This window comes from Ostrinia nubilalis, chromosome 8, assembly GCF_963855985.1.
Source record: "Ostrinia nubilalis chromosome 8, ilOstNubi1.1, whole genome shotgun sequence".
Taxonomy (NCBI): domain Eukaryota; kingdom Metazoa; phylum Arthropoda; class Insecta; order Lepidoptera; family Crambidae; genus Ostrinia; species Ostrinia nubilalis.
Window position 1 is genome coordinate 17198181 of NC_087095.1, and position 22500 is coordinate 17220680.

Genomic DNA, 22500 nt, shown 5'->3' on the forward strand with positions numbered 1-22500 from the left:
TTAGAGCTATAAACAAAAAAGAAACTTCTTATTCACACTTCAACACCAATCAGTCAGTTCAAGGGTCACTTCACACAAATTGGGGGTGAAAGAGTACATATCTAACAATTAATTATTTTAAATTAGTTTTTACACACATTGCCAGTGTCCTATATTTTGATATGGCTAGCTTCGTGCAAAATTATTTACAGCAGACCTTACATTATACTAGAATAGTAAATATGTACGTCTAAAGTATATACAATAAATGATACAAAACTGTAATTAGTAGCAGTCCTTTTAAAAAAACATCGCACTATAAAATTAATAACTTATTGAATATTAATATTTCATTTGTGAAATGAAAACAGAACCCTATAACGCAATGCTACATACAGCTCTATATTGTTGTGACTGAAAAACATTGCGGAAATTGGACGCAAGAGAATATTTACATAATTATATCCTAAATATTTATGAAATCATACTTGATCATAATAAATTTAATTAAAAATCGCGCTTACATGAAAAAGAAACTAATTTTCTGGCGTTAAAGTATGTTTCTTACTTTTACTGTCATATTGCTGGTTACAAAAAAAAAACATCAAAAAACAAAGCCTAAAGGAACATTAAAATGTGTCTAAAGTCTACTTTAATTAATGGACTATCTGAATAATTCGTCCCTTGCATGACTAACTATCCTATCTCAGTCTTTTGGCGATTTCCTAACGGACTTGAGTTATCAAATCCGTTAGGATCCGATAGGACAAAGTCCGTTAGGACTACAAATTTTTTCCTGCTTCCATTGTCTACGATTTTCTCTAACTCACGTATCTGTATGTACCTAATTTTCCCACGAGGACCGTAAAGTATAAACAGAAACTAAATTCGAAATGACCTAACTGAAAACCCGTGGTTTTGAGAAAGTGGCAAAACTGAGATAAGATCAGATAGTCATGCGAGGGACGAATTAAGACAAAAAAGAACGTGTTACAAAAAAATATTACCGAGATTCAAATTATGTGCATAACACCACTTCGATGTAGGTACCACCATTTTATATACAACCTTCATAAACTAGAACAACCTTGTTTGCAATCCTTGTCCGAGCACTATCACGCGCGGTACAGCAGCAGCGCCGCCCAGACGCACCAGGCGGGCGGCGCGGCGGGCGCGGCGCCGTGCAGGGGCGGCCAGCCTTCCGACCAGTGGCCGCGCCCGGCGTCGGGTCACATTGTTGTCACCATTTCTGTACCACAGAAAGACAGATTGCAATAGTTCATCATCATCATTTCATCACCAGTCACAGGACGTCAAAATCAAAAATCAAAATCAATAATATTTATTCAGTTTAGACCACAAGTGGCACTTAATGAACGTCAAAATGTAGTAAAAAATAAAAAAGAAAAGGTGGACCTTATGGGGAACTTTACATGTCTCCTTATATTTTGGGCCCTACCAGCGCTTCGAGACAAACATATGGCAAGTGCCGAGAAGAAACGCCGGAACAAACTCAGTCACCACTAAGTAATTTATCTAACGGTAAGAATAACCAAATTTAAGCACATCAAATATGTGCAGTCTGAACTGGCCACGCATCCTTGTCATCAATATAGTCTCGAACCTTGTAGTCGTCCTCTGGCGTACATAGGCCTCTTACAATTATTTCTAGATTGGCCTGTTGGTAGCGCCTTCCTACAACCTTTAAACGGTCATCTGTCCACCTTGTGGCCCCCCACTAGATGCACAGAAGAGGAAGGATATCTTGCCTATATTAAAGTTGATTCGAATATACAGTTTAATTATTTGCTAATCATGAGAAAACATTTAAATAGAGTTTTCACAACATAATAATTTGTAATTGTTATAATTCGAAAAATTCGCAACAACGAGCCCGCTTAGATGTTCTAGGATTTAAATGGTAACAAAATCCTTATGTCTATTACTGAGTTTTTTTTTTTCAAACTTTTAAGTTGAAAATTTTAGAATGTTCTGCTAAAAGCATATTTTTTATGTTTCTAGCAAAAATTGATTGGGGTGATTATTTTTTTCAAACATCTGCAATTAATAGGGAATCTGTCAAAAAAAGAAATCTGAGACAAGTCAAAGCAAAAAAAAGATAAAAAAATTTAAAGCCTACTAGGTCATAAAATTTGAAAAAATCACAAAATTAACGATAACTTCTAAACTACGAAAAATCGTAGAACATACATGGGGGTGAAATCGATAGGTCTAGCCCTCACCTATCACCTGCCTTCGGCTTGACACCTTACAAGAAACACCCTGTATATTCTGCATTTTACACAACTCAGTTTCTAGAAGTACCACCTGATACTTTTTCTATTGGAATTCCAGGAAAAGTGTTTCTATAAAATCTGTCCGCAGCTACGCTAAGCGTCTGCTGATATGAAAAAAGAGTAAAATATTTTATATTTCATTGCACATTTCTGGGAAACTTTGCAGGGTTTTGAAATAACATAAAAGAAAGAAATAACATCTAATTTGGACCTTATTTTAATACAAGTTTATTTTATAATCGCTAAGATCTTGATGCGATTCTCAACAGCTTTATGTTGCAGCTTTTGTTAGAGCACTTACCATACTTACCAAGATTCTGCATTTGGTGCTGGCTTAGCACGATGTACGGGTTATCCAGGTCCGGATCTTGGAGCACTCCTCGGTGGAGCTGCTCCAAGTGACTGTCGCTGTCAACTAAGCAAAACAAAAATAAAATAAATATCTGAGAACTTTCAAGATATTGTTGCCTTATATTCGTAATACAGCTTAATTATACCAACTCTGAATCAAACGGGAGATCGACCTATTTTTGCTTGTAGTTTACGTTTATGGTCAATATTTAAGGTATGATATCTATAGAACTTGTGAAAACAGACTCTCTGATTGATTAATATGCACATCTAGTCCTTTGTCTCGATCATAATTAGACATACGTATACCATTATCATATTGTAGTGAAAGTCGTCAATTTCTTTTTTATCGCTTATAGTAATGAGCACGTACGTACTTGAGTTACTCCGCTTCGAGCTTCAAGCAATATTGTGAGAGATCTCAATAATTGCGCCGTTTTTAGATTACTTCATTATTCAAATCTAATAAACAATAAAAACAAAAATAGATAAGGTCATTTTGACGACCCCTAGACGTTTATGAATCGTTTTATCTCCAAGAGGTTTCAGTGAAGCAGTAAACACGTACATAATAAATAACACGAACTCAAATTGAAAACATACTCTTGAGTCTGCATTCCCATCCGATTTAATTTCACTAAACGGTTCTCGTAAGTACTCAGATATTTTAATTTCATTCAATTAGTAGATACTCGTTTTTTAATAAAATTAGAAAACTAAAATTTTAAACAATTTATTCCAAGAATTTGTTAAGTAGTTAAACACTTTATAAAAAACTAGCTTTCCGCCCGCGGCTTCGCACGCGTGAAATTTCGTTTGTCACAGATCGTCATAAATTATAGCCTATATGTTATTCTGGATTATGAACAATAATACTGTAAAGTTTCATCAAAATCCGTTCAGTGGTTGTTATTCATTACAAACATACAAACGTACAAAAATAGGTACAAATCTTTCCTCTTTATAATATTAGTATAGATGGGACAAAGTTAAAACTTATTTCGCAATAAAATTCAATAAAGAGTTTATATTTCTATTATAGGTTCAGCTTTTACAAAATTGGTGTATTTGAAAAGGAAATTGCCGTCCGTAAGCCTAACAAAGTGCGTAAAAATAGACTGGAATACCGCTAAAAATAGGCGGTTAGCCTACCTAGAAATTAATTTTCAATTACGAGGCGCAAGTAAAGCGACGAAAAACACGTCATAGCAATGTAACATTATTATGGTGTGTGTATTATTACTAACACACGTCATCCACACTTAAACTTGCTTTAAGACGTCTTAGGTTATCTGTATTTATTTTATTTATTTTTTAGTCACCTTTATATTACGAACACAGAGTTTTCAAAAACCTATACGATAGAAAATACATAAAGCTTAGTACCGTGTAAATATTTTATGCAGTGCAGATTACGAATAACGGCATATTTATCAACCCGAAAAGGGAATCATCGTATCGCCTTTCGCCGCCTTGTCAACAGCGAGACGAGGCGTTTACGTTACGATTCGGTTGAGACGTGTGCGACGTGGGTTGCAGTGCGGAGTTTCATACAAAGAATACTGACCGCCTCGAGTTGAGACGGTTACGATCCGTTTCTGGGTTGACGAGTGTGCTTTGTCCTTAAGATGCCATATAGTACCGTATAGTATAGTCTTCCGTATCTGATACCATAGAGTCATCAAGGTATACTCTACTAAAGCCTGGTCTGCGAGCACGTAGAATTTTGTCCAATGACCCCAAGCTACCCATCCTTATCGTTGCGGGCGCCTGTCGCACAGTCGCGACAGCAATATAATTACGCCCGAGCGATAAGGATGGGTAGCTTGGGGTCATTGGACAAAATAGTAGAGTATACCTTGATGACTCTATGGTATCTTATGTAGTGGCAATACGTTCTATTTTGCAACAAAACCATAATAATTTGTTGTAACTCACATGGCGACAGTGTGGTGGTCGGTGGCGGCGTGGTAGTCGTCGTAGTGGTGGTTGTTGTAGTCGTCGTTGTAGTCGTAGTGGTCGTTGTCGTTAGCACTGCGAAATAAAATTAGGTTAAAATGGTTTTTTTTGGTAAATAAAACCTTTTTGAGTACCTATAGACTTTCTATATTTTTTACAGCTAGATCATGAATAAGTTCAGATTATAACTAATTGAATAAGAAATATTTTAATTTCATAACTCTGGTAGTGATTTTGTTGTGCAAAAACTGTCTAGTTTTTTCTCGGAATCTTTCGTCGCGTCTAAAGAAAACATGAGTTTTACATGTTTTCCTCCACAACTGCAGTTACAGTATAAGTAAATATGAAGTATTTATTTTCAAGCATAACACAAGTACCATTAGGTACCTAATATACTGTGACTGCATGAAAATCCATATACTAACAAGATCTGTTCTAAGAAAATAAATTATTTTTCGTTCTCAGTTCAGCATGTTTTCTGGAACGTTCGCAATTACACACGAAATTGGAAGAATAAAAGAACACTTAAAACACCTATTCCGTGGAGAATTACTCCAAAACTACTCGAGCCAGACTTTAATGAGAGAAAACATACCAAATTGAATGAGAACTTTCGGTCCCACTCGACTGGGTTCTTATAAATATTTAATTTGATAAAAGTATTCTGCGGTTTCTTTTAATGAGCTTGTTTTCGAATACTCGAGAAAATAGCCAACTAAAAAGTGGGGTCGCTTTGTAAGTAGAGAACTTGTCCCTATCTGTTGCGGTAGGAACTTACTAATTTGAGACTTCGTCGACTTAATTGATCGAACTTATCCTTGTTAGTTCTTGTGGTCTAATACGAGTACTACAGACGGTCATCTCGTGGCGCGAATTCATTTTATTCCGAACTAGGCACTACTTCGAAACTCTAAATAAAAAAAGCATATACCTACGTGTGATCATACATTCGTTATATTATAACGAATGTATGATCACACGTATAATTGGGTTTAGAACTCCCGGGAATTTCGGATAGTCTAGATAGAGCATAGATTAATCTGACAGAATTAGCCTTAGAACCCTTTTTAACCTATTCACTCGAGACATTTAAGCCCATATTATGAAATATCGCTTAATGCACAATAAACTAGGTAAATAGTAGATTTAAATCTGTATTTAAAAAAAAAAAAAAAAACAAAACCTGTATTTGAATTTTCAACTAAGTTAACATTGGAAAATTTATAAACCCGTGAGCTTCAGTCTAGCCTTGATTGTAAATTTATACTGAAGTGTAAACGGGTCATGAAGATACAAAAGGTAGGAGAGTGAAGAGAATATAACGGGACCATTCCCACCTCTAGTTCCCACCGCTGCAACTCCTGTGTAGCTAGGATCTACAACTTGGCCGCCAATAAAAACCCAACCACTGAACACAGTATAATGAAGGGCAAGTTTGTCCCGTGGGACAGTTACTGCACCCGCAATGAAATTAATATGATGAACATAGTAGAACTTCTAATTAAGGGCTGACTTCTCAGAGATCGAGAATAAAACGGCTTCGCCTGCGTGAAATAAAATTTTGTCCGTCGTAGAAAAACTTTATCGCGCGCGTCCCTGTTTCAATAACCGAGATAAAAACTATTTTATGTCCTTTTCCGGGACTCTAACTATCTCTATGCCAAATTTCATCAAAATCGGTTCAGCGGTTTAGGCGTGAAAGACAGACAGACAGAGTTACTTAATTAAAATTAGTAGTAGATTAATTTGGACTTAAAGATACTGTTTGAATGTAACTCACTGTGTAAGAACAGCTCTGCGTGCGCGCGCCCTAAAGTGTTCTCGGCGTGGCAGCGGTAGGCTCCAGCGTCTTCGCGGCTCATGTCTGACACCAGCATGTTCACAGTGTGCCGGTACCCTCGACTCGACATGCTGAGTTTGTGTTTTGTACCTGAGGATTGAAACCTTGATTATGTACCCGAATAAACTAAATCTTTGTATGTACTCGTAGTGTGAGCCCTTTCGAAAGCATTATTTTATGCTATTACACGTCACAAACTATAAGTTACAACTTCTACGAAAACTAATCAACCTAACAGGAAGATTGACACCCGTATTCACAAACGATGCTGTTTTTGTGAAGCAGCAAATCGAACGCACAGCGTTGATTAAAGCTCTGTGATTGGTTTGTGTTTGACCCTGTGCGTTCACGCGCACTGTGAGACCTCATAGTAATGTTTGTGAATGTAATACGGGCTTTTAGGAACGAAAAATCGTTAGAAAGAAACACGGTGTAACAATATACGGTGAAGTACGTTTAGTCGATCCCAAATCACGAGCACGAAACAAGATCTTTAAAACATAGTCTCACTAAATACGGGTATAAGGTAAGCAGAACCTTTTTAAGTAAAAGGTTTTATCTTTTATTTTAATGAGAGTTCAAAGAGATTCTTTACTACTTTACAAAAGGGAATCGAGTTTTTGCAACTTAAAAAATCTTTAACGGTTCTTCAATTGAATCTTCTTTTAGATTTCATGGATTATCTGCTGATGATTCAAATTACATTCGCAAAGTAGTACGAATGCGATCTGCGATGAAGTGAAAAGTGTAAGGCTGAGTTGCACCACCTAACTTTGCCCGTAACTTAACGAAAACCGGTGGTTTTTGTAAGGAGTTTGACAGATTTATGACGTTTGTCAAAGTTAAAGTAAGATGGTGCTACCCAGCCTAAGAGATTTAATAGTGAGTAAAAAAGTTTAATACTTACCATTAACCAGCCTTTGCTCTCCATTCAAAGTCCAGTACACTTGCGGGACGGGGTAGGCCTCCACCGTACACTGGAGGGTCACAGCGCCGCCTGCCGGGGCCCTGATGGCCACTCGACCCGCCCAGACTGATGGCTCGACTGGACAAGAAGAATTATAAATTATAAATTGTCCATTATTGAGCAAAATCAATACATAAACGATAAGAATAATCAGCTTCAGGCACTGGGGTATTTTGGACGAAAAGATGTTGCGTAGTTTCCCGAACGCTGCCCAGCCGAGTTGGATTCGACGATTGACCTCCTTCTCGAAATTGGACCTACCTAGCTGGATCGTTTGTCCGAGCAAGCTGATCAGCAAGCTGAAGTGGCAGTGGGCTGGGCACATAGTACGCAGAACTGACGGCCGATGGGGCAGCAAGGTTCTGGAATGGAGGCCACGTACCGGAAAACGCAGCGTGGGACGTCCACCCACAAGGTGGACCGACGACCTGATAAAGGTAGCGGGAAGGCGCTGGATGCAGGCCGCTACCAACCGTGCGATGTGGAAGTCATTGGGGGAGGCCTATGTTCAGCAGTGGACGTCCTGTGGCTGAAATGATGATTCTTTTGGTCATCATCGTCATCATGTCATTTAGCTACTGCAGGAGAACGACCCTCTCTAATTTACCAGAGTCAAGGACGATTTCACCGACACTACCTGGCTAGACTGGTTGATGAGGCCTGTATTCGCATATTGTTCCTTAGTCCTCTTTTAAGACATCTTCGGGAAACGTTCTTCTCTAACACGTAATTATTAACACGTAAAAGAGTCACTATCAAAATTTTTGTTATGTTTATTATTAAGGCAAATAAATTAATGTTTATGATTGCATTGTAAATTATTAATTGTTGCAAATCTTTTTGAGAAATAAATTATATTTAACAACAAAATCTTTAACCATTCAGGGTTATAGTTTTATAGTTCGAGTAGTTAGAACTATCTAATTAACGATCTTGGCAGTAGTATCATATTAGCAGTTCAATTATAAGTCACTACATATAATAAGCCGCCCCATCAAACGGAAACCCTATAATGTTCTCGTTAGTACGTGATTAGATTCTTCCACAACAATAATATCAGATGCAGTAATTTCCAAGTTATTGGCTGAAACAGTAAGTACATGACTTACGAGAATGATGGACAATTTAGTTTGCTCTGAATTTCTTTAATAGGTGCGAATACAAGTACATTTAATTTTCTTTTTTAATAAATTATGAGTAACAAACGAAATGTTTAATACTAATTCTTGAAATATAATTAAACTAAGATAAAACAATTAAGTACAAAATTAATATAATGTTTGAAATGCCAGCTTAATGTCCAATTAATAGTTAGTTAAGATTTAACAGAAATACATCGCCAGGGTCGTCTAATTAACTGATCAAACAGCACTTAAGGCTGAGGGCAGCTTCACAGTGTCTCTCATTGCTGGCTTACAGTGGCTTACCAATTTAATATTATTTACTCTATGCTTATCTGTCCTTGCCCTACTACGGTTTCTGGAAAACATTATTATTAGCTGGTACTGAGAAACAGTTACTGAAGAAACTATCAGATATTTTTTTAGCATTTTTTATAAATAAAAACACCACAACAAGACACGTAATTAGAGCGACCTTGGCTAGCTAAAGTCAATATTATGCACCTCGTTTTACCTACTTAGGCTAAATTTTAATATGAGATTCAAAAAGTTGCAATTACCTTTTAGCTGCTCTATAAAAAAACAAGCTTTTAGCTAAAATAAATAAAAAATACTCTTCCTGACTCAGTAACCGTATCAAAGTCCGGTACAATAAAAAAAAACAAGCAGCACTCGCCACTTGGTGTAAACTTGCCTTAAAGAAGTAACTAGTTAGCTAAAAGCGGTTACTAGCGAGGTAGAGCGCTCTTGCATCAGATTAATCTTGCGATCCGTTAGATTGTAAATCAAAGCAGTAAGGTCCACAATGGAGTGTCCTTGTTCCGTCCATAGTCCATACCCATTAGAGTGCTCTCCGTAGGTATGCCTCAAGAGGTAAATGTTTGCTAAGGAAACAGATATTCGCTTAAGATCCGAGTGTTGGCTATCCTTTTATTGTTGCTAACTGATTTGTGTTTGATTAAAGTTCCAAAGTAAATTCTCCTTTTCTTGACAGCGGCTTTATTGTTTACTTAAATGCTACCTGCTAGGGCTTATGATCTATTTTATTAATATTCTCTACAAAGGATACTCTGATATTTTGTCCTTGAAGAAATACCTACCCACTAAGCCACTAATATTTGTGACGAGAAAGACATATTTCTCTCTACCAGAATACCATTTTGAATAATGGATCGCAAAACATTCATGCGCAATGTGTAGTACATTCAGTGTTTTTTCTGGCTGTATGAAACACAGAAAACTCTACTCCACAAAAATTAACTATTAGTGTGTCAATAAAACTTACACATAATATTGATCTGGATCCTCTTGCTCACTGAGGGAGGGACGCCGTTCGTAGCTATACATAGATAAGCGCCCGACGCCGCTCGCTCCACCCCGGTCAGGTTCAACCAGTCGCCAGTCCATTTTGATACTGCAACAATAAGGGACACCTATAGTTATGGACGAACATTTAATTTTTAACGAGAAAGTTCTTGGCTTGCATCTCATCTGATGCGAAGAGATGATCAGGCCGATGGTGGAAATGAAATTCACCTAGAATCCTCAAACACAGAGGAACACAATAATACTGTTAACATTGTTGTTACGGTGATGGGCTTAGGTGAGATGGTGGTTGTTAGCCAGGAGGACTTCAAACAAGCTCTATCACCAACCAAACCAAGCAAAAACTTTTATCTCCACTGGGAATTGAACCCGGGATATCTGAGTCTGAAACAGGAGCTCTTAACACTAGACCACAGAGGCGGTTCGAATCAAACAAACATTTAATTCAAACACCATTTAGAACTGACTGTCATGAAACTCAATAAATGTTATAAAACAATATTAGTATGAAAATAATTCATAATATTATGTACTTTATTGTTTTTTTGTGTATAATGTCACGTTACGTGTCTTCTCCCTACTGGATAATCAAGTTAATGTTGCTTCTACTGGGAGATTGTTTTATGGAAACACATGGTTCACGAAAAAATCACTTGAATGGAGAGATAATTCACCGGAAAAACACCCGAGTAACGTTAAAATATTTCGGTGGTATTCCAAGGAATTTATTTTCTTGGATATTCGTACTTATACGGAAATATACCCATTTTTTATGCAGTCAATAACCACAATCGCACCTGATGTTAAGTGGGATGCAGTCTAGGATGGTACATATCTGCCCTGTAAGTGCCTATTCACTCTCGCCTTGAAAAACGCTCGGATCTCACTAATCTTGCAGACAATATTATAATATCCGAAGCAATTTCATTTTAACGACGTTTTAATTTTTAAAAACCGATAAAAATAAAATTGCAATGGAATCAGAAACACATAAAAGCTCTAATGATTACTAACGAGTGGATCTCGTTCCCAATACGGATCCGGGATGGTATTTCTTTGTTCCGTTTTTGTGAGGAACCCTAATGACGGGTATTGCGTTGCTATAAGCCCGGATGAGCCAATCGATTCCTGGCTCCCGGTAGGGTGACCAGGTATTGAATTTAAAATCATAAAGGCTACAACGCCTAAAATACTTTACAGATTTTGGATGTGTTCATCTAGATTAGTCAAGAAATTATAATTTGGTAGTTAGTTAAGATACTCATAGGTAGGTAATTCATGTAAAAATGTCACATTGAGACCCGTGTTTCTGTTTTAGTTGGAACCCGGAAGTTTAAAATTTATACTTATCTATAAAAGCGAAAGGTCGCTGACTGATTGACTGACTGACTAACTCACTCATTACGAAATATCAGAAACTGCAAGTGGTAGGAGTCTCACATTTTGCATGGGGGTTCCTTTTAGAACGTAGGTGCTCACTAAGACGGGATTTAACAAAATTCAACCCCTAAGGGGGTAAAATGGGATCCAAGCGTACGAAGTCGCGGGCGGCCGCTAGTTTTATAATTACTAAGATACAATACACAATACAATACAAAAAAAATATGTGCTTTGAGTACCTACGAGGTAATTGATTTATTGACTTGAATAAAGACAATGTATTTAGTAAGTCCTAAGCAAATGTTTAATGTCTTCGACAGTAAACGGAACCGGACGACACATCCATACGATGCCGGAACGGATCTAGTCATAATAATAAATAAAAAGAACAGTCATAAATAGATCCATATCTATAATTACTCCTTTTTGTCTCCACGAGGATCTTAAGTTACTATTAACGGTGATAAGCTTATTATTTGGCTCCTGCTATGGTAACCAAACATTTTCTATTTTTGTTTTAATAAGGACGGACTCTAAGGATTTTCTTCATTTTTATAACTTTGAAAAGGGTAAAGCAAGCTAGATTTTGGTAAAATACTGCAAGCAAAGCATTTTCTATTAAATTGCACAAATATAATAATGTTTACTCTACATTTAACGTGTTTTCTCGCACTGAATATCTAACTACCTTGTGGATTTAAGTCTATTAAACAATCATTATATTGACGAAGAAGATTCAGACATTTATCACCCAGAGTTGTTTAGATTCCACCGAAAATTCGGTTCGTAAAATACCGTGAAACTCAATAACCTTTCATGTGGTTACCTACATTACGTCCGTCCCGCAGGCACAATTGGCCCGGCGAAAGTAATTCGACGCAAGTAGCCGATATCACTTAATCGAACGGTTAATTGATCAAATTAATCGGTTTCGGCCGCGGCACGGTCGGTTGGGAGAGATCATTTAGGATAATTTATTGTTCTGCTGAAAAGATTTAGGATTCATTCTGTATGATGTGCTGAGGATGTGATGGTCATTGTGAAATAGATCAAGGAACAATATTACAATTCAAGTGGCAGTATTTTTATTTTCAATATATTTTTTATAATAGCTCGTAGAGATGATGGCTGCTGGGGCAGGAAAGTTCATGAGTAACGACCACGAGCCGGAAGACGTAGCGTAGGCAGGCCTCCCACTAGGTGGACCGACGATCTGGTGAAGGTCGCGGGAGGTGCCTGGATGCGAGCGGCGCAGGACCGATCTTTGTGAAAATCCTTGGGGGAGGCCTTTGTCTAGCAGTGGACGTCTGTCGGCTGAAACGAACGAACGATCGATGCAAGACAGTTCTTCAGCATATTTTTTATTTCAACTACTTTTTTGTATTACAGCACAAATGACAAAAATATAACATCCCTCTCCTCGTGATAAATGTTCTACCCTTCAATGTAGAGTAAAATTTTGAAACGTGTAAAACTTTTCAGTCAAGTTTTCCCATTAATGCAGTCGCAGTCACTAGTAATAATATTTATGTATTAATGCAAAATTATTTTTTTCATTTCCACAAAAAGAACACACTTCTCCCAACTTTTCGCTAATGAGTTACAAACTCCCAAAAATACAAAGATAAGTGTAATATTTTCATGATTTTCGTTATAGAAGTTATTTCATTATATCCCACTGTAGGAATAAATAATTATTTATTTGAAACTGTAAGCTCATGTAGGCCAAACAAAACGAAACCGAGCAAAGTTGCGAGCTGTCGGCAACTTTCGGTTGTCAACGCTTTAACATGCACATGAATTCTGTGCCAAATAAACATATTTTAATATGGAGTGTGCATTTGTTTTGCCGTAATGAGACTTCGTAGTTGTAAGTCAGGTTGGAAATAAATTGAATATTCAGTTTCTCTTTGCTACAATTTTAATATAAACTAGCTATTTTATTCTATAAACAGGCATGTCAAGAAATTTGAGCATATCACGATAAATGCTGAGCAGGGGGCCTGTTGGCACAGTGTTGTTACCTATCATTTCTTTGTCCTATACCTACTGATGTTTTTCTGTTCCAATAAAATTATTTCAATTAGTCCACATTTTGACCTCTTTCACTCTCTATGGCCTACTCGTAATGTCGTAATACAGTACTTATGTGAAGATGAAGTCTTAAATGAAGGAACGCTCAAGTTAGGGTTATTAATTGAGCAAGAGAATGTCTAATCTAATCTTTGATCATAATTAATTAACGAATAAATATCCGATCTCAAATACATACCCGTATATTATATGGATTTCCGAGAAAATCTTAATTAATGCTATAAGTAAATTACACCAAAGTTACATTACTATAAGGTGTAGCGCTTAACTGAGTAAAGTACCTGAGGTATGGGAGCGGCACGGGAGGACGTTGTTACGTCAAACGTCAGCGAGACGTCAGATTTGCTTCAGATTTGTATGCTCTGGCACGTCATAATAATTATGTCAATGTCACCCGTACCGTGCCGCTTCCATACTCCAGGCACTGATTCAGTTATGAGCGTAACTTATGGTACCAATTGCTGCATTAACACAATAATTTTAAATTCCATTCGAAATTGAAACAACTTCAAAAACTCACTTTCATTCTTAATGTTAAATTCTATCTTCGTTCGTTCGTTCGTTTCAGCCAAATGACGTCCACTGCTGGACAAAGGCCTCCGCCAAGGTTTTCCACAATGCACGGTCCTGCGCTGCCCGCATCCAGGCTCTTCCCGCGACCTTTACGAGATCGTCGGTCGAAATTCTATCTATCTACACTAAAATTCAATACGATACACAGTGTATATTACCAAATTAAAATACAACCGCCATCTACAATCAAGAGAATGCACGAATCTACAATCAAGATAATTCTCATTCTCAGGAAGCGTTCTCGTTAGCAGGTGTCGCACACTGGATCGAGCCCATACAAAGCGTTGGACATCGCTTCCTTACTCAGTGTTTTTAAAATAAAATGAGATTGCGTCAACGTAGTAACTTCAAATTTTTACAGTGTAAGGTTGACAAGTTTATCTTTCTAATGTGATAGATTTTACTTATTAGATGGCAATTAATATAAGTGAAAAAAAATCTTAAAATATAGTGATGAAAAACTTGTATTTATTGTTCAATTAAAAGCAAATACTCACTCATTTTGGTCTGTTTCCATATTTAAAGAGTAACATAGTCTAACAATACTCTAAATTTATTCTCATTAAGTGTTAAAATTATTAAAGAAATATTTTTGTAAACGCCTGATTTTTCATTGCACACAATCACTTTGTTCGATTTTGTCGAGCTTGTTTTCATATTCTGTTAACTGTTAGATACATAATCTAACAATACTCTAAATTTATTCTCATTAAGTGTTAAACTTATGAAAGAAATGTTTTTGCAAACGCCTGATTTTTCATTGCACACAATCACTTTGTTCGATTTTGTCGAGCTTGATTTTATATTCTGTTAGCTGTTAGATACATACTAATGCAATTTTATAGGGACTTAGCGGACTACAAAACTGACTCCAATCAACAGATTGCCTAAGCCAATCTACGTTTGTAGCTAAAAACTGGTGCTCATTATAATGACACTACTTCTTCTTGCGACAAACAATGTCAATGAAATTATTGTTTTATTTTTATAGTTATCTGATAAATAAAATGTGTAACTCAGTACCTACCTAACACAATCATAAATGAAGAAAAAAATACATACAAAATGTATGTATGGTATGTACTAAATTCAACGACAATCTTTTGAGATGATGACAATATGATTTTTTTACTATATCTGTTTTATAGTATTTCTTTATGTTCATAAAGTATTAACTACGTTAGTACTTACCTCTGTTTATCTGAAGAGAGTGTATGCGAAAACAGCTCTAGTATCCTAGCTAAAGAACTAGCGCGATCTTTCATCGTGGTTTTTAATAATGCATACAAATCTCTATTTGACTTGAGGTTTTTCATTTTAATGAGTATTTTTACTGAATTGCACACGATAAACAACTCATAAACCAAAATAAACATCTTTGGTTTACCTGACATTATTTTAGTGTAACGAATTTTACCTAAGTTAATTTTGCTATGCGGAAAAATGAGGCGCTTTTATTTAGTTTTTTGTGATTTTCTCGAAAATAGGGATGAATAAGGGTCTAAAAACTGAGTAATAATATCGCCCACGTTGTCATCTATCATCTCTCATTCATGGTTTGTTAAAGATCGCCCAAGATGTCAACTAAAACACGCAGTTTTCATTAAAAAAAATACCTTTTAAAAATACGTCAAAATAGCCAAGCTAGAAGTTTTTTAGGCACTCATTTTAACACACAGATTAAGATAAAGGTATAAGATAATACATTAATAAGTAATAACATAAAACCAGTGAACGAAATTGGATAAATTGATAATACAAACAGAAGTCAGAAAATCCATGATTTTGACTTTGTTCACTTTACGGTCGCACCACATAACTATGATAGTAGATCATGACTTGATATAAGTGATATTTGATAGAATGAAGTCTCATCTTTCAATTTATATGCAAATCAATCTTGTTTTAAGTAGTTGCATTTAAAGCACCATGTCCAACACCTTGTATGGGCTCGATCCACCGTGTGTCGTAGTGTTGTGTAGTCGCATTAAACAGTCCGCTTTGCCGGCAATCCGCGATCGCCGAGAATTGCGCAAATTGTTTTTCGGATTGGGAGCCTGCACGGTGCAGATAAAACTATAAAGTTGTAGCTTGATATTTTTGTTTAAAAGAGTCTTAACTCCATTGCATTTGGTTCTTTTTAAGATAAAGATCAATTTAAATTTAGATGTCTGCCGTAACACCATTAGCATCACCACCACTAACTTCTCGTCTTACTTACTTAATACATAATGTATTGTGTACTTGTGAAATTAAAACTACGCGCAATAGAAATTTCGACATAAGAAAGTATGTATTTCTACGTTCGTCTTTACGAGTAGGTATATATTTTTGTGCTTAAATCTCATAACCTCACGTTTTAGTACAAAAGTTTTTGTTTGAATAAATAAGTTTCACTCCGAAGATTTACGAGTTCATTTAACATACTAAAAACTATGTACCTACATAGAATCATAAAAATATTGTATAAAAACATCATAAAACAATACGAGTGTAGATGTTATTTAGTTGCGCCGTTAAAACCATATGGGGCCGTAGCTCCGTAGTAAAACACCAGCTATTCCAGAAAATGTCATAGAGTTATTATGATATCGCTGCCAACGTATGTCTGTATTGTGGTGCAAATATCAGCGTATTAGTGACCATTATAACGTGAGCTGTATTCGCTAATGCAAAGTAAACCTTGTGTGCACGACTCAAAAGTGATTACGCGTCGCATAATCACACACTAAATGGGGAACGCGAGTCTGGTTTATGAGTAATTAAATGAGATTAGTTTAAAGCTGCTGCATTTATTTAACTCAGTTTAATTATTTAGTTAGTTCCGAACGTTTAGCGTTGCAATCGCCGGGAAATTCTTTAAATGATGCAAATGGTTAGTGTTGGGGACATGTTTCGGCCAAGAAACGTATTATTTTAGTTTTTTTAAAACGCTATTAAACGTAGCCTTAAATAGCCGGACTGAGATAGAAATTACGAGTATGTTACCAAATGGAGCTGACTACCTACAATCTTAGAAATACTGTTAACTGTGCTTAACTGTCAACAAATATGGGTCTCAAACGATAAACAGTGATATTTTATTACACTGAATGAATTAAAGTTAGCCGTAAATGTTAACTGAAAACAACTCTATCAACGGGCAATGACTGCACCTATGTAATGTGTTTATTCAAACAAAACAAAACAGTTTCGGCTCGGTTTTCGGCTGAAAAACTTCGTCGAGTGGACTCTATAAATAAGTGAGCTTACATTCAATTTGTAGCCACGGCAACAAAAGTTTCGGTATTGTTTGGCTACAGTTTGTTGTTGCACCGTTCTCGCGCTCTGCGGGGCACTGTGACAGTTTTGCCTCGCAGTGCTTTATTTACGGAGACTGTGAGCCCCGGATAAAACTATAGGTACTGTTAATTGATACACAGTGAATTAGTTCTGTGATTGGCTTTGTTTATTCTCTGCTTGCTCGGTCCAACTTTAAGTTAAAATAAACTATTCAATTTGCGTAACTGAGTTAAAGCAATTGAGTGTGCAATGTAATTTAATTTATGCTATGTTTGTAAACGTGTCTTTCTCTGTGAACCGTTACATAGTTATTTTAATATTAATAGACTTTTCCGCTGAAAACTAATCAAAGCTGAGAAATTCGTTTGATATGAACATTGGAACGGGCTTTTTTTCTTGCGAGTAGAACTAATTTTCAAACTTTGCAAAAAATAACATCCTAGCATCATGATTTAGAAATTTCATCTAATGTAATTTGTTGGAAAATAATATCAATAAGCTAAATCAGTTTTATTCTAAGCTTGTTTTATATTGTTTCTATGCCACAACTAGTGAATTTATGCACTTATTTTATCTGTCAATGAAAATGGAAGTAAAAGTGGTCTTTGAAATTTTACTACAAAGGTGCTGAGCATTTTGGCATCCCTTCTATAATAGTGTCAACTGCAATACTGCGACATTTTCAACCCTGACATCTATATTGTGCTCAACTGAGATCTTTTTGCACATTTAGGCTGAGTTGCACTACCTTATTTTGACAGTACCTTTTTTTTGTGACAGGGAGCAAACGAGCAGACGGATCACCTGATGGTAAGTGATTACCGTCGCCCATAGACACCCGCAGACCCAGACTATGATGATGATAACCGGTGATTTTTGTATGGAGTTGGACAGATTTTTTACATTTTTCACAGTTAAAGTAAGATGGCGTGCCACCCAGCCTTATTGATAAAGACTTTTGGTAACCAAGCTAGAATTAACATTACCTATCTAACCGCGAATATCCACCGTAGGTATACCTACGAACCTACCTACCTAAAATAATTACTGAAACAAAATGCGCAGTGCACTTACTAAATAATGACAAAGATTTCATGGTCTCTTTAAACGATATAAGTGTTAGTTAGTCGACTACTATCTATGCGGCACACCTGTTAACTTCTCCTTTTGTTCGCTAACAATAGAGTTTTAAAGTAATAAATGTTTTTGCGCTAAGACTGCATACATTTGTAGGTAAATCAGTTATGCTGAGGCGCTATGTTGAAATACAATGTTAATTAATTTGCATGCGAATAATTTGCCGAAACATGCTTGTGCGCCCATATTATCGTAACACATGGATGCTTCGGTATACCGTGCTGTATGCAAATCATGTTTTTTAAATAAAACTATTTTACTGAAGTAGAAAACTAGGAATGTACTTTTCCATAATCTCTTATGATCTTTTGATTATTTTCATACTATTTAGATGTGAACAACCTGCTGATATTATCTATGCATAATACGGCAGGTATTAAACTTTGACAGTATTGTATGTAGCAAGCAAGTTTTGGGTGTAGTTACAAAACTACATTACGTTTCTATTCTTAGCTCGTATAGTACGACTACGTGAGTAGATGAAATCACGTGTAGAAGGGCCGTTAAAAAGTTTTAAACTTAGCTGTCTGCTTTATTTTTTTAACCGTATCTTTGTGTATTCTTAATGAAAAATTTTTTTTTTCAAAGATGTGATTAAATAGATCCAAAATGTTCTTACCCAACGTCTGGTTGTCGATCTTGAAGTGCCTGGAGTCCTCTCTCCTCCACGCGACGGTGGGCGGCGGAGTGCCGGACGCAACGCATCGCAACGCGGCGTTCTCTCCCTCTTTGATAAGGATTTCACTGCTGCTGGCGTCGTCGTCTATGTCTGGTGGAACTGTTGGCAAGATATGTCTTGTTACATTCTCTAGATTATGACTGTTTAGAAAATAATTATTTCTAGGTACATGCATATTATTATTCTCCTATAACATATGCGTTTTGTACACTCGATTGATAAGTTCCGTTGCTACTCGTACTAAGAACTATTTTTGAAAGCGTACTTGTTTATGATTTTCTATGTCAAAAAACATAGCAGATATAGACTTTGCCGCTCCAGAATTAGTATAAAAACAACTACAAAAAAAAAGAAAATCAATTATTTGTAACATGTTACAGTCCTAAATACCAAGATTTAAAATATCCACCAAAATATAGGACCAAAAACAGCAATTCACACTCCACTATAGGGGAGACCTAGGAGAGTTGTGACAGAGGTGAGTTGTGACAAGGGCGATTTCTCCTTACTTAATATAGTTAGCAAGCTGGTAAAAACGCTTGTTTGTTGCTTTTAAGACGCTCTTCTTGACTAAGTACCTGCGGGAGGCGCTAGAGGCACGGTTACGTAAATATGACGTCTGTGTACAAAAAAATGCGAAAAGTAAGTTTTTCTTCAAAATTTTATTTCAATTTATATTATGTTTTAGTATATGTGCACTTTTGTGTTATTTTTTCTCAAGTTGCGTGGTTATTCAGGTCTCAAAATGTAGCACTGATCTTTTGTGTGCGCATCGTGTTTAGAAAATAAAAATTATTATTCGAACCAAGTCGTCATTTTAAATACCTAGGAGAGTTGTGACAGCCTGTCACAACTCTCCTAGCTTACTTAATTTTTCTGATGGGCCATTTCCATGATGTTTTTAGATGTTTTTTTTTGTGTGTTAGTAGGTTCATAATTTGTATAATTGCATACAGTTACTTTTTTGATTCAGAATGCCTAATAACTATACATGAAAGCCATATAGAGGAACTGCTTGCTAAAGTCGAAATCTAGGACCTAGCTTATGAAGTGATTAGGTTAAAGGGTTAAAGTTTAAGATATGCTGCGACCTCTTACAATCTAAACTTGTCAAGATATATTAAGAAGAAAGAGGCTTATCAAGTAAACCCAGAAGGCGAAGCTCCGTCTATGGATTATACCACCGCGACTATTTTATTTTTATAGAAAAGAAAGAAAATACTATAGATATTAAGTGACTATAATATTAGCTAAAAAATATAATTAAAAAAAATCCAGGGTCGTGGGAGAAAAATGAAAGCTGGAGAAATGTGGCTCAATCTGTGTAACGACATCCTATAACTATTTGTTTTAACTGGTAGGTACTAAAGGATGATTAAAGTACTTTTTTGCTAAAAAATCATATTTGATTGAGTATTATGGTATTTTTTATATCTAATAGATGAAATACAATGCTGTCACAACTCACCTCGGTACCTGTCACAACTTACCTCGGTGCTAGGAGAGTTGTGACAGAGGGAGTGGTCTAAGATTTTGGTGATTTTCTTAGAAACCCTAATACTTTAGTTAACTTTGGTGATTGTTTTGAAAACAGAAGGAACGACGCTACACTAATTTATATGATTTATAGCTGTGGAATGTTTTTTGAGCGAGATATGGCCCCTAAAGTAAAAATTGTCACAACTCTCCTAGGTCTCCCCTACTCCCTACTCGACACTAATGTACAAAGCGTTGCCTCGTAGACGTTTTAAAATTGGTAACGTGAAATTTCCCGCTCCAAAACGCTTAGCAACCCAAAGTTTGCAACAGTTAAGAAGCTGCAGCGGCGTGACGTGGCAACTCCGCAGTGTGTTCGTGTCATTAGGATTGTTTCTGCTCAGTCACGCCTGAGGTTTGGCGAGGTACGGGATATCATTAAGAATCTTGCGGAACCGAAACTTTGGGCGGTGTGGTTTGAGTGCAGCTGAGGGATGGCGAACTAAACGGGATCTTTAGTCGAACGTGGCACTGATATTTGAAAACTTATTTGTGGAACGTGCGACCCAAAGGTGGTTTGTATAATCATTACCTACCTACTTATTATTAACGAACCGCTAAAGGTTCAGCAAAACCAACGCAATCACACGCGATCAGCCGGTGTGCAGCGATGGCGATCAATGCATTTAAGTCTGGTCGCCATGTGAATTGGCCTACACTCCCCACGCTGGCCAGACAGTTTGGGCAGGCCTGATTGCACATTTTGCCCTTAGTCGCCTCTTATGATCTTCAGGAGAAGAATAGGGTTGGTCCTATGACTGACGGGCTTGGAGCACTTAATCTAAACTAAGCTATAATATGAACCACATCTGCTGACCGACGACCTGCAGCTGGTGCGTCTGGCTCATCATCGGCTCGGTGTTGACCTGGCACATGTAGCGGCCGCCGTCCGCCGGGCCCACGTCCTTCAGGGCCAGCGTCCACGCGCCGTCGCCGTGGCTGACGGCGATGCGGTGGTTCTTGGTGATCACGTGGCCTGCTATGGTCAGGATGGTTTGCGTGTCCACGCGGAGCCACGCCACCTGGTGACAATAAATATAAATTGATATCTTAAACGGCAGTTACCACAGAACGGATTGATGCAGGATTTAAATATGTACCATCCTAGACTGCATCCCACTTAACATCAGGTGCGATTGTGGTCAAATACCTGCCTTGTTATGCATAAAAAAAATTAAAAAAAAATCCTGTTGGAACCAACCAGGGGAACAACAGGACTGTACCAACGAATTGCGCTGAGGCACATTATGACGTAGGCATATTATCCGCTTAGAAAGGATTATCCAAAATTCACTCTAGGGGACGAAACGCAAGCTAAGCCGCGGACAAAAGCTGGTTAAAGATTTAATTAATAAACCGTTAGAGATTCGATCTCAATGCAAATAAAAACATTGTTTCACAATTAGACCTAGCTATAGATAAATATTGAAGTTTTTTGTCATTATTTTAGTCTTCATTTTTGTCTATGAGCGGTTGCTGAAACCCAAAAGGTATCTATATAAACAATTTTAAAGCTCTTGCTGTTACGTCCTCATTTATTCTTCATTTATTTGGCCATGACCGGCTTCTGAACCCTTAAAGGTAGGGTCTCTACTTAAACATTTTAAACACCTTTGCTGCTACATCTAAAAAACTAAACAATAGCGTCTCAAACCAGAGAAGCAAATTGTACGAAGACAATTCGTACCACAGACCACGAACGTCCATGTGACGTAACGGCAGATCCAAGTAATAACTCAGACTTGGTTTATGTAGATTCGGTCCAAAGGGATGGCTACACCGAGCACTCAGCTTTAGATAAACGTAAATTACTCTAAATCGACTGAAGGCGGGCGATTTCGTTTCTAATGAAGTCGTAGTCATATCAAAGATTACTTTTCGATCCGTATTATTATTAAAAATTGTTTTAAATTAACAATAAAATCAGCATAATCAATTTATAGTTAGGTATGACTCAGAAAAAATATTAAGAACAAGCT

The 22500-nt window shown here is 36.8% G+C and overlaps 1 protein-coding gene across 1 annotated transcript; it reads right to left on the bottom strand.

Annotated features, from left to right (window-relative positions):
- Positions 1 to 1175: 1175 nt before the first annotated feature.
- On the bottom strand, positions 1176 to 21767 carry LOC135074305 (protein amalgam-like). Its single transcript, XM_063968581.1, has 9 exons — positions 21723 to 21767; positions 21339 to 21543; positions 18926 to 19084; positions 9800 to 9928; positions 7334 to 7471; positions 6367 to 6516; positions 4566 to 4661; positions 2587 to 2691; positions 1176 to 1228 (listed from the first exon to the last, which is right to left on the bottom strand). Exons 1-9 carry the CDS (start codon positions 21765 to 21767, stop codon positions 1209 to 1211), a joined length of 1047 nt encoding a protein of 348 aa, XP_063824651.1. The 3' UTR covers positions 1176 to 1208.
- Between the last annotated feature and the right edge of the window lie 733 nt (positions 21768 to 22500).